Source organism: Littorina saxatilis, linkage group LG6, assembly GCF_037325665.1.
Source record: "Littorina saxatilis isolate snail1 linkage group LG6, US_GU_Lsax_2.0, whole genome shotgun sequence".
NCBI classification, from domain to species: domain Eukaryota; kingdom Metazoa; phylum Mollusca; class Gastropoda; order Littorinimorpha; family Littorinidae; genus Littorina; species Littorina saxatilis.
This window is the reverse complement of record NC_090250.1, coordinates 38,399,464-38,412,715: the sequence shown is the minus strand read 5'-3', so window position 1 is coordinate 38,412,715 and position 13,252 is coordinate 38,399,464. Positions and strand designations below refer to the sequence as shown.

Sequence of the window (13,252 nt, the reverse complement as noted above, 5' to 3'; positions counted from 1 at the left end):
TTGGTGGATATCCTTGTAGCCATATAACTAAATTAACCAAATATTACAAGCTATGCGTTTCTTTTTTTGAACAGTATATAATGCGGAGTATTTTCTTGTGCAGGTAATGTTATATGATGTTGTGTTTTGATGTGAAATAATTACCAGAACCTTTGATGCTCTGACTTAGTAGTTTAAAGTTATGTTCTTTTTGATTTAAGGGTGGATCTGCCGAGGGACTGGCACTTACTGCCTACGTTACCATAGCACTCAAAGAGGCTCAGAACCGGTTCTCTTCACACATGTCTACAAGCGAAAAGTCACTGGTAAGTTTCTTGTAACATCAATGTTGCCGTGGAACAACCCTCTCGGTAAAAAATACTTATGATAGATAGCATACCGCGTACCGTTCCGTACTGATGTCCCCATAATTATGACTACGCATGCCCGCAGTCTGATACCGGTGTTGCTTGCGCATAGATTTTATGAAAATAAGTGAAAAATTAAAGAATATTTCATAGGAATGCTCAGCCTCAGTGATATTAGTTATTGTTAAAAATTTTTTTTAAAAAGCCTGTTAAACGACGTTGAAAACTGTAGCGTGTTTTACCATATTTTGGATTTATATACGTCATGCAATAAACACCATCCCAGCTTATGTAAACCATCTTGTAAACTACCATAGATTCGTCCAAGCATTTGCATCCTTCCACTTGGACACATACCAAGAGTCTACAGTCTGGCAGCTGCCTGTGCAGAGTGGGAATTATTTGCTGACTAAATCTTGTAAACCCCGACACCGCGTTCGGACAACCGCGGTCTGCACAGAGTGGGAATTATTAATTTGCTGACTAAATCTTGTAAACCCCGACACCGCGTTCGGACAACCGCGATCTGTGCAGAGTGTGAAATATTTGCTGACTAAATCTTGTAAACCCCGACACCGCGTTCGGACAACCGCGGTCTGTACAGAGTGGGAATTATTTGCTGACTAAATCTTGTAAACCCCGACACCGCGTTCGGACAACCGCGGTCTGCACAGAGTGGGAATTATTTGCTGACTAAATCTTGTAAACCCCGACACCGCGTTCGGACAACCGCGGTCTGCACAGAGTGGGAATTGTTTGCTGACTAAATCTTGTAAACCCCGACACCGCGTTCGGACAACCGCGGTCTGTGCAGAGTGTGAAATATTTGCTGACTAAATCTAAGTCATTATGCGAAATGAATTCCGCAACAACCACAAAACAAAAACAAAACGCACGAAAAACAAACCTCGCATTGAATTAAAGCGGTCATGCTTTTGATTCTTGGCAAGTGTACACATGAAAATATACACAGAGCTCATGTAAAAGCCTATAGGCAGATCGGTGGTGGTTTACATGGTCGTTAAAGCGGGAATTAAAAATGCTATCTGTTATCAAGCTGTAAGTATTCTGTGCTCCACTCCAAGGTAACTCAGAACAGATTTGTGGCGGATTAAGCTGGGAGGAAGGTAGATGTATATTTAATGAAGTCCTACGTACGTATTCTGTATTTGACTGCAGGTTAACTCCTCCCTGACGATGGCTGTGGCATACCTTGAAGATCAGATGACCACAATCAACGACACCTACACCACATGCATTGTGGCCTACGCTCTCACACTGACCGGAAGTAGCAAAGCTATGGCGGCAAGACAAAAAATGCAACAGCGCGCTACAGTTGGCGGTATATTACTTCACTTATTATGATGTATTTTTCTCGTTGTTGGCTAGTCTACGCTATTAGCCCACAACCCCCCCCCCCCCCCCCCCACCACCACACCCCACACCCATTCCTTCCTCATCTCCACCTCTCCTCTCTTCCCAGTCCGCTTCAAGTTCGCCTAATTCTCTTCACTCCAATCTAGCCTACATCCTCCCTTCACCCCTGCCTACATCTGAAGAGTTTTCTGTTCGTAAAATAAAATATGGATGGATCGTAGGATACCTTTTAAACGTTGTTGCGCATGCATGGTTTACATTTTTCGTTATTTCTTTCATTGCTAACTTTCAGACACAATGAAGTACTGGTCAGGACCAGTAGAGGTGAAGCAGACCTACTACATGTGGTACCGAAAGACTGACGCAATCAGCATCGAGATGACGTCATATGCTTTGCTGACGTTGATGCACGAAGACAAGCTGCAGGAAGCTATTCCCGTTTTCCGATGGATGAACAAGCAACGCGGACCTAAAGGAGGATTTATTTCTACTCAGGTTCAGTTTTTTTTTCTTTTTTCTCCGTGTATGAGGAAAACTGGTCGGAAAGGATAAAGGCAAAGAACGAAGTGGCGCAGTGGTAAGACGTCGGCCTCCTAACCGGGAGGTCGTGAGTTCGAATCCCGGCCGCGGCCGCCTGGTGGGTTAGGGGTGGATATTTTTCCGATCTCCCAGGTCAACTTATGTGCAGACCTGCTAGTTCCTTATCCCCCTTCGTGCCTACACGCAAGCACAAGACCAAGTGCGCACGGAAAAGATCCTGTAATCCATGTCAGAGTTCGGTGGGTTATAGAAACACGAAAGTACCCAGCATGCTTCCTCCTGAGTTCTGTTCACGCCTAACACGCGTTGAAAGGAGCTCCAAAAATGCGAAATAATGTGTATGAGTGCGCCTTGAGTCGCCTTGTGGTGAGATAGGTGCGCGTTATAACTTCTCGTATTTATTTTATTTTAAAGGAGAAAGAGAGGGGAAGAGTTGCTTGGATAAGTGGAAGTTCATTATTGGGGCCGGTTTCATTGGCCAGAATCTAGTCGGTCGACCGCAGTTAAACGGGCCCCCCGCGGGTTAGGGGGAAGAATTTACCCGATGCTCCCCAGCATGTCGTAAGAGGCGACTAACGGATTCTGTTTCTCCTTTTACCCTTGTTAAGTGTTTCTTGTATAGAATATAGTCAATGTTTGTAAAGATTTTAGTCAAGCAGTATGTAAGAAATGTTAAGTCCTTTGTACTGGAAACTTGCATTCTCCCAGTAAGGTAATATATTGTACTACGTTGCAAGCCCCTGGAGCAAATTTTTGATTAGTGCTTTTGTGAACAAGAAACAATTGACAAGTGGCTCTATCCCATCACCCCCCTTCCCTCCGTCGCGATATAACCTTGAACGGTTGAAAACGACGTTAAACACCAAATAAAGAAAGAAAGTTAAACGGGTGAAAAGCAGTAATCCAATGAAATCGGTTTCATGAAAAAGATTTCAGTCAGCCGACTAAGCCTCTTCGCCCGTGGAGTTGCACGATTACAGTGCGTTCGGACAACCGCGTTCGGGTGACGCAGCAGATGCCCGACGGTCAACATTACAGTGTTCTAGAAGATCGAACGTGTAGCAAAGACCTGTACGTGTACGTGTATAGATATTGCGTCACCCGTGACTCACTTTTTTTCTCCAATGTTCCAAATCATACCTTGTTTTGCTCCCACCAGTATTGCAGATCTTGGCAAACGCGTGACGTAAAAACTAGATTAATTTTGATGACGTTATCCGCACACGTTCCCGTACACTTGCTGAAACATGCCACATCTAGATCTTGCTAATGTGACCACGGCGAGTCCATGAAACCGGTGTAACACGAAATTTTTACTCCACGAAAAATTTACTCCGGAGTAAAAATGTCGTACGAAATTCTTACTCTGAGTACACCTTTCGTACGAGAAAAGAACTCCCCAAGGCACGAAAAAATTACTCCCTCCACGAAATTTTTACTCCCTAGTTTTGTTACTTCCAGTAAAAATCTCGTACGCGAAAATGGGATCCGGGCGAAGGAATAATGCCAATATGTGATCTCGCCCAAACGAATGTCGCGCTACCCTCCCTCCACCCTTTCCACCACCAAGACTAACAGGGGACAAGGGAGTACACATTTCTTACACCTGGCATGGGAAGTTAAATTTCTCGTGTTAGGGTGAAGTAATTTATTCGTTATTTATTCGTCAGGGGAGTAACATTTTTGTACGAAATGTTTACTCGGAACTCACCTGTCGTGGGGAGTAATTTTCTCGTGTAATGGGGGAGTACTTTTTTCGTAAAGGGAGTAACATTTTCGTACGAAATTTTTACTCAGGAGTAAAAATGTCGTGGGAGTAATTTTCTCGTGTTACACCGGCTCAAACACTGCAAGGATTCCCGTGAACACCAAGACAAGAGAGCAGCCTAAATGAATTGATAGAAACTAATATTTCGGGGCAGTAATCGTAGGTTGACTTGGTATTCATATTTTGCTGAGTAAATAAATAGATTGATATATAAGAAAATTAGGAAATGAGATAACTGTATGAAAGGCCTACAAATAGATTCAAAACCAAACACATCTTAAATGGCTCGTAGGACGATATTGTCACGGATTTACTTGTTGTGTTGGAAATTGCTGTTGGTAAAATAGATTGAAGATGAACCTGTATTCTTTTTCAGTGAGTTTGGTACAAATTAATTTGCAATATGCTTTTATTAACCATTCATCTCTGTCATCTCAATACAATAACTCGCCTAACTAAACCAACTTTTCTGTCATCAGAACAGAGTTCTGGGAGTGGAATCGCTAACATCAATGGCGAACCTTGCTCTGAGAGGCAACTTTTTGTGTTATGAGAAATATAATATGTAGGCTGTTCTACGGTTTCATATTCATACATCTTTCCTTTCATATTCTCTCTCATCATGACAGAGTTCTGGGAGTGGAAGCGCTAACATAAATGGCGAACCTTGCTCTGAACGTTTTGCGTTATGAGAAATACAATCTGTATTTTATTGTTTCATCTTCGTATTTCTCTTTCATATTAATTCAATCAGTCGCATTTACCGAACTAACTTCTCTGTCATCAGGGCACCGTTTTCGGAGTGAAAGAGCCTTAAATTGCTCTGAAAGACAACGTTTTGCGTTATGAGAAATAATTTTTTTATTTCATTGTGTCATCGTCTCACTTCTCTTTCATAGTCATTCAATAAGTCGGATGTACTGAACTAACTTCTCTGTCATCAGGACACAGTGCTCGGAGTGGAAGCGCTTGCAACAATGGCTGACCTGGCCTTGGGAGACAACTTCTCGCCCATTCACGTGAGAGTCACGTGGAGATCCACATGTCAGGATGGTCAGAATATGACGACTGAATCCTCTCTCACAATTGACGAAAAGTCGGTGCTGCTTCTTCAGAAAATGGAACTCCCGATACATGTAAGCACTAATAAATATGGTAACAAAATAATCTGTGAGGAATGTTTTGATTTATAATTTTGTTGCGGGTTCAAGTAAACCGGGTGGTCCCAAATTGTACTCATTTTTATTTTGTTCCAAAACTGTTGTTTTGACAGATATTATATTTCATTTCCAGGCGAAGAGTAAATTGAGGTCTTGAAATGTATGAGGATATCAATTTTTATGACATTGCTTAATGTTCGACGAGTCAAGGATCCAAAATAGCCAAACCGTAAAATGCTATGAGTTTCTAAACTCAGAGACAATATCATTTTGGCTCCCCACTTTCGGTCCAAACCCGTGATAGGATTGACCATAAAGAGTTCTCATGCCAACCGTCTTGGCTCTGTTGTGTTCCCGCTCTGCACATAAAGCAGGCATAGTATTTTCAAATTGTCACTTTGACAGCTCAAAGGGATCAAACCTTTGCTGACTTTCTCGTTTTAGAGTTTGATTATGTCCCCTTTACCCTCTCCGTATGTGTTTCAGGTTGAGTTGATCTGTGTTGGCTGAATGACTGAAGTAACGCATTTGTATTTTCGCGGTGTCGATCATATATCAAAGTTAGAGCTTCTGGTGTCACTTTTTACGTCAGTGTCTTCGCCGAATGTGGGAAACTTTACACTTCAGTTTTGGCTGAATGGTGAAAACTACACACCTTAGTTTTTAGAACGCATTTCAAGTGGCACTGTTCAGTTGTAGCTGCTGGTGTCACTCATTTTGCTATTAAGCTCACGTGTTAGCTGAATGTATGAAAACGCCACATCATACTCTGTATGGTGCGCATCACATTTACACTTTTAACTGCTGGTGCCACAGCTTTCGCTATTCTAAACTCATGTGCTGGCTGCTATGCATGAACAACTATACACTTAACTTTTGCAGTGCATGTATAAACATATGGCATCGACAGTTTTATTTAGTTTATGGTGTCACAATTGCTTGCGTTTTGACTTCAGAATGACGAGTACCCAGATCAGGTCACCATTTCTGCGACATCAGCGGGTGCACGTACTTTTGCGCTTGCTGAGGTAAATTTTACTTTCACACAAGCGAAAGAGACAGAGACAAGGAGGGAGGGAGGGAGGGAGGGAGGGAGGGAGAGAGGGAGGGAGGGAGGGAGGGAGAGAGAGAGAGAGAGAAAGAGAGAGAGAGAGAAAGAGAGAGAGAGAGAGAGAGAGAGAGAGAGAGAGAGAGAGGACGGGGCGGATGAGAGAAGAGAGACGCTTGACGCTTTGACACTTTATTGTCATTAGCTAATAAAAGCCTTATAAACAAGGTAAAACAACAATTTCTGCATCATTCATGAAAGAGAGAAGAGATAGATAGCGAGAGTGTGAAAGTAACAGAGAAAGGAGAGAAAGAGATAGAACACTGAGAGAGGGAGTGATTGTGTGTGTGTGTGTGTGTGTGTGGGTGCGTGCGTGCGTGCGTGCGTGCGTGCGTGCGTGTGTGCGTGCGTGCGTGCGTGCGTGCGATAGCATCAACACCAACTTTAAAACACCACAACTCTGCCACAAAATCAAACTCACGACTCCCTCGACCCCGTGCAGGTGGTGGTATACTACAACATGGACACGAGCACAGTGGACCAGGCGTTCAGCGCGGATACCACGCTCAGCAACAACACGGTCAAGTCCTTCGTTCTGACCACCTGTGTCCGGCGAAACTCGGACAACGCCTCACAGTCCATGGTGGTGGCCGAAATCGGTGTCCCTAGCGGCTATGAAGTGGTGTCCAGGCAGTCAGACTTTGGTAAAGCGTCGAGATTCGACTTGAAGGATGAGCAGACAATCCTGTATTACTCGTCGGTAAGAAACTTCCGTTATGGTGATTTTCAAGGTTTTGTGTTGACTGTTTGGCCTATTAGGCTTTTAAGGTAATGCAATACACAATAGATACAAACACCAACAAATGTTGTACTCTCGTGTTTACGAAGACGATACGAACATTCGACCTAGACACAATCATTTGTCGTAGTAAGCGTAGACATCCGGTCTGCTCCCCGCCTAATGGCCGATGTCTTCCGTCTTCGGGGGACTACGTGGGTTTAAATTTGGAGTGGTCCTTCTCCTAGAGGAGTTTCCTTGCAGGGATAGTGAGCCTCCTCTGCCCTCGTTTTAATTTTGGAGTGATCTTCTCCTAGGACAGCTGCCTTCCAGGGTTGACGAGCCTGTCCTGCCCGGCTATTTAACCCATAGTTGGGGGCACCAGGGCGTATCCACACGCCGGTGGGCCTGCATGCCACACGTCTAGGGGCCAACCTCCTCCGAGTCCTTGTAGTTCAGCCTGGGGCCTTTCGGTACGAAGACGATACAAATCACAATGTTCGACGTCTCGACCCTGGGGTCTTCCTCAGGAACACAAAACACACAAAAATCGTCTGTCCTCTTCTTTTATCCGCTTTATTTCGTGAACACGCGCTCGCAGTCACCATTGTTCTGCTCTACACAATAAAGTCAAACACACTGATAGAGAATGTACACAGACACAGCAAGCATGCATTCAGTAGTCTAAACTTAGCCCAAATCAATAAAAAAAAAACTCATAACTAACCAGAGAACTTAAACAAATGTTAATAAACCACCTATGTAATCAATATGATCTGGTCAAACAAGTATACTACTGAAGGGGAGACATGGGGGTCTAAAGGGAAAAAAAATGTTTTCAAGCAAGTTGGTCTGTTTTTGGTCAAACTGGGTATGACTTCCTGATCACAGAAATATGCCTGACAGCAAAGTCGGATGTGTTGTAACCATGGACACCTTCCAATATGGCAGCCACATATGACACTTTTGAATCGTTCCAGGTGGACTCGGAGGGTGACTGCTCCATGCTGAAGATGAAGATGAGCAAGGGAGTGGTTGCCAACAGCAAACCTGCCTCTGTTAGGGTCTATGATTACTACAACCCTGGTAAGTCTATAGCTTGATGCAGTTTTGTCGCTGTGTGTATGTGAGGATGGTAGGTAATTCTTGTTATTGTTCTTCCTCTGCACTCGTGGGTTTTTTCTTCTTTATTTAATCACTTTTTTTGGATTGATTTATTGATTGACTGAAATCTTCATTTTTTATGGGGGGGGGGGGGGGGGGTCGGGAGTGGAGATGGAAGGTGAGGGATGTGGAGGGGGGTGGGGTGAGGTTACGAGTGGGCTTTTACGTGTGTTTTTTTTTTCGAGAAGCGTTCAAGTTTCACCTTACTTGTGCACGTATTTCAGTAAATTAGACATAAAATCCAACGATGGTCTGTTTTTGTATTAGCACAACTGTCGCTTCAAGCGTTGATGCATTTTTTTTTCTCATCCCGGTGTTAATATACAAGACTGCAGGTACATAACAACAAACATTAACAAAATGTCCTGAACGTATCGATGGGCTAAAACCAGAACCAATTACCTCAAAATAACCTGTTTTGCAACTTTATAGTTATTTGACTTATGGTAACATGATTCTCACTTTCTGTAAAGGATTCTTGAAAATCTTGCATAATTGCGTATTTATAAGTCATAATTTGTTCTGGCTCCAAGCATTTCTACTGCTCATCTTGGAAGCAGAACCCTCTAACTCCATCCAGGTTGGAAGCAGAACGTGCTAAGTTCAGTTTAGTCTGTTCTGCTACCGAGGCCTGTGGGGAAAGGGGAGTGTTTCACTGCGAGCCAGATGCAGCCATCGTCACCTGACCTCTTCTGCTTGCTGTGTCACAGTCACTTTTCCTGTTTTCAGCGCAGCCAGATAAGCGCACATTAGCGATAGTGGTATCTGGTCTTGACCCTTTCTGTGTGGTGTAGGATTTCCTCCAGCACACAGAATAGTGTAACTAGCAGTAGTAGAGTCTGCTGTCGACAGAAAAAGGAATTTGATAGACTGTGGGAACTAAAACAGGTCAGTGACACCTGTCAAGTGTCAGTATCCGAATTCCTGACTCCGGATGTACAGGGTTTAAACACAATTAACTTTCCTGTGATAAAGAGTGAATGAAGAATGAATTGGGAAAGATGCAGTCCCTTGATATTGAGGGAGGAGGGTGGTAATAAGGGGGTTGGGGCCGGGGAGGGGGGTTGGTGGTAAAGTGGGTGCAAGGGGGTGGGGTGGGGTGGGGGGGGGTGTGCTAAACTGACAAAAGGATGGTCCACTTTCTGAAAACACTTGAACAGAGAACAGCTCTCTGCCATTTTTACATCTGCTGCACAGTCAATTTGGCTGTTGCTCGAGTCAGGACACAGATTCAAGTGAGTATCTTCATGTATTATGTTTTTTCCCCATTTGAACAGACCATAAAAGCTGAAATTCAGATTCCTTTTTTAAATATATAGGGGATTAACCTTCTGATTCAGTCTAAATCCTGTATCTGCAAACTGATTCCTAGCTTTTTGTGTTTTGTTTTCCTAATTGTAAAACACAGGCAGGTAAATGTGTTTGTTTCAGCGTGAATGTTCTTGCGCGCGTGTGTGTTTGTTTGTGTCAGTCAGTATTGGCGTTAACCGGTAATAACCGGTATTTTACCAGTTGCAACGAGAAAATACCAGAACACAATTGGCTGCCGGTATGACCTACCGGTGGATTTTTAGAACTACCGGGTGTTTTTTTCTGGTAGAACAATAAAACCAGTACTCTGAGTTGGACTCTTACTGGTTCCAATGACCTGCCTACCGGTTTTTTTCGATGGTTTGCATCATAACAGTTTGCGTACCGGTTTGAACAAATACTAGCGCCATCACTGGTCAGTGTGTGTTTGTGTGTGACGGTGTGTGCATGTGCTCATGCCTTAATGTTGTAGTGTATCCATGCAGCTCTTTAGTGTTTGTTAAAAAATTAAAAAAATGTAAGTGTTTACAGTATTTGTGTATGCTTGTACAGATGGATAGATGAATGATTTGGTTGATGGATTTTGTCAGTTTAATTGACTCTAATATATTTTGTTATTCAGAGGTTATCACAATGTCAAACTGATGAGCATGAGTGGTCAGAGTGTAATCAAGTACTAATGTTTCATTTGTTTGTGTGAATAGAAACACGAAAACTATCCAAAGTTTTAACGCAGAAGCGATAATACGGAGGCAATTACCTTTTTTTTTAATTATCGGTTAATAATTTTAAAATAGAAGTACATGTAGTAATTGCCTGTTCAAAGGAGATAACATTCATAGTATCCATGTCTTTTGCAGACGCTGTTTGAAAGGAGATGAATCAGGCCGTCCAGGCAAGTAAGATTCACGGATTACGGTTGCATAATCTCCTTTCTGCCAATGCTAAAAGTGAAACCTGATGACCTTGATGCGTCTCCATTGGCAAAATCTACCCCAAAATATGACGATTGTGCTGTTTCTTCAATCGAAGATCCTTTTGAGAACATGGTGAATGGGGGTTATCCTCCTGTTCGAGTCATGCATCAACTCCAATACTTGCTGATTGTGATTCCACCCCTCAAAAATGAATCAAGCTACCCAACTCCTGTACATCTTTCTCCTGTGTGTGCTTCCACAGTTTCTGTTACCCTGTAGGTGTATTCACATCAGCTTGTAGTATATATGTCAGACACTGCTCCTTAAGGTGTAACTACCACAGCATCTCTTCCATCTGTTTATGGAACCCCAACAAAGAAAATTCTGTCATCGATGAAGGAAGCATCCTATGTGACACCTCATGAGAAGAAGTTCAGCCGAACTTAAAGACTCTGCAACCCGGGACTACGGGAAAAGGTGTGTTCAAAAAGCGAAGACACTCAGAGATGAATTTTACACAGGAATAACTGGTCAAACGGCTAAGACAAAAGCAGTACAGGAGGTCGACTGTTAAAAGTGCAAAATGTGTATTATTTATTTCGACCTTTCTGCACAACATTTTTGTGAAGAGGAAAGTACAACAAAAGGTAAGAATGCCTATTTGTTTTCTTGATAATGAACAGAGCATGCAGTCAGGATCTAAAGCTCGTGATTTTGTTACCATTTGCATTGTGTGGTTAAAATGCGCCTTCAGCCTTGTGTTTATTTGTTTGTTTGTTTGCTTGTTTGCTGCTTTGTTCGTTTGGTTTTTTGTTAGTGTTATTGGGTTTGTAGTTTTTGTGCGTAACGCAAAACGATATGAGCTGATACAACATAAGATTACCGTTGGGATTTCTTGAAAAACACAATAAAAAAAAAGTATAATGATTTCAGAGAGAGTTTTGTGTGTGTGTTGTTTTTGTTATGTGGTTTTTTTCGCTATGAAAAGTACCGGCAATTTAATTTTTGAGTCACTTGAGAAAAAGTGACTCTATGTAATCGGTCAGTGTTAGTCTGTCCGGCCGGCCGGCCGGCCGGCCGGCCGTCCGGCCGGCCGTCTGGCCGGCCGTCCGTAGACACCACCTTAACGTTGGACTTTTCTCGGAAACTATCAAAGCGATCCGGCTCATATTTTGTTTAGTCGTGACCTCCAATGACCTCTACACTTTAACGATGGTTTCGTTGACCTTTGACCTTTTTCAAGGTCACAGGTCAGCGTCAAAGGAAAAATTAGACATTTTATATCTTTGACAAAGTTCATCGGATGTGATTGAAACTTTGTAGGATTATTCTTTACATCAAAGTATTTACATCTGTAGCCTTTTACGAACGTTATCAGAAAAACAAGGGAGATAACTAGCCTTTTCTGTTCGGCAACACACAACTTAACGTTGGGCTTTTCTCGGAAACTATAAAAGTGACCGGGCTCAAATTTTATGTGAACGTGACTCCCAGTGACCTCTACACTTTGACGTCTGCTTTGGTGACCTTTGACCTTTTTCAAGGTCACAGGTATGTCTTGAAGGAAAAAAATTGAAATATCATATCTCTGAAACTATTCATCGGATTTGATTCAAACTTTATAGGATTATTCTTTACATCAAATTATTTACATCTGTATTGTGTTGTGAATAGCAATTTCTTCCTGTCCATCTGATGCCTCATATAATATTCAGAACTGCGAAAGTGACTCGATCGAGCGTTTGCTCTTCTTGTTATTTATGCGTGTTGCGTTCATTAGGCCACACAATGAATGAATACATGAGTCCTTGATGATATTTTTGCAAGTGACTTGACATTTGTTTGTTTATGACGGTAATAAACTTTGAAAAACGATTTGAACTAATGTACAGTATAAGCTTTGCTTGGAAGCAGAACATGCTATGTGTGAGGAGGCTGCTTCTGACTGCTGTAGCACAGGCCACAGTGGGGTCTGTGTGGAAGTCAGAAGCAGCTATGGTGCACTGGGCTTTTCTAGCTCCAGAACTGAGAAAAGAGCAGGAGTGTATTCTGGAAGCAGAACAAATTATACCTTTTTTGCATATGAAAAAGTTGTTCAATTAAATTGATTACTAGTGTGCATGACCAGTGTTTCCTCTAAGTCAAGTGTGTAAAATATGAGGGCTACAATCCTGTGTTTACTATTTTTTATAAGGGGTTGAAATCTTCAAGTGGCCATTTCTCAAAATGGTGGAAATCCAGTTAGATGGTTCTGGTTTTAACCCATCGGTATCTGGTTTTTGTGTTGGGTTTTTTGTTGTTCGTATTTTACACCAGTTTGAAATCGACCGGGGGGGGGGGGGGGGGGAGGGGGGGGTCTACCTGCGACAGTGTACTTGTGTGTTGAGCGTTTCTTTTGCCGAGTAGTGTACCTAAGATTAGAACGTCAGTGCTGTTCACTTTCAAGCGATGAATTCACAGTAAGTATTAAGTATTACAAGAAGTCAGTTCCATGTCATGGTCCCATACGAGTATTAAGTTATATCCTGCATAATTCCCATGTGTATCTCATGATGTCACTTTCATGGGGTGTTTCCATATCAAATCATTGTTCAAAACTGTATATGTATATCTCATGCACATTTGTGACCCTCCACCACGAAATGAGTCGCATGTCACATCGCGCGGTTCTGCGCTAGGCTTAATATAAGTCCGGGGAGTGTCTTGAGGGTCACCTTAGTCACAGGCTTATAACTCAAACAGTTTTTGCTCTTTTCTAAAACGGTTTTCACCACTGGATAGAGCATAAAAAAACTCTTTAGGAAAATGTAAAATATGAAAATCATGCAAAGGTGACATGCGA

At 42.5% G+C, this 13,252-nt stretch overlaps 1 protein-coding gene across 1 annotated transcript in view; it reads left to right on the top strand.

Annotated features, from left to right (window-relative positions):
* LOC138969169 (CD109 antigen-like) overlaps positions 1-13,252 on the top strand; it is a 77,242-nt gene that overhangs the window by 63,728 nt on the left and 262 nt on the right. The window contains exons 28-34 of the mRNA XM_070341897.1: positions 201-305; positions 1,527-1,689; positions 2,017-2,219; positions 4,977-5,168; positions 6,149-6,220; positions 6,743-7,000; positions 7,999-8,104. Coding sequence (XP_070197998.1) covers positions 201-305; positions 1,527-1,689; positions 2,017-2,219; positions 4,977-5,168; positions 6,149-6,220; positions 6,743-7,000; positions 7,999-8,104 — 1,099 coding nt within the window. The remainder of the gene's footprint in view (positions 1-200; positions 306-1,526; positions 1,690-2,016; positions 2,220-4,976; positions 5,169-6,148; positions 6,221-6,742; positions 7,001-7,998; positions 8,105-13,252) is intronic.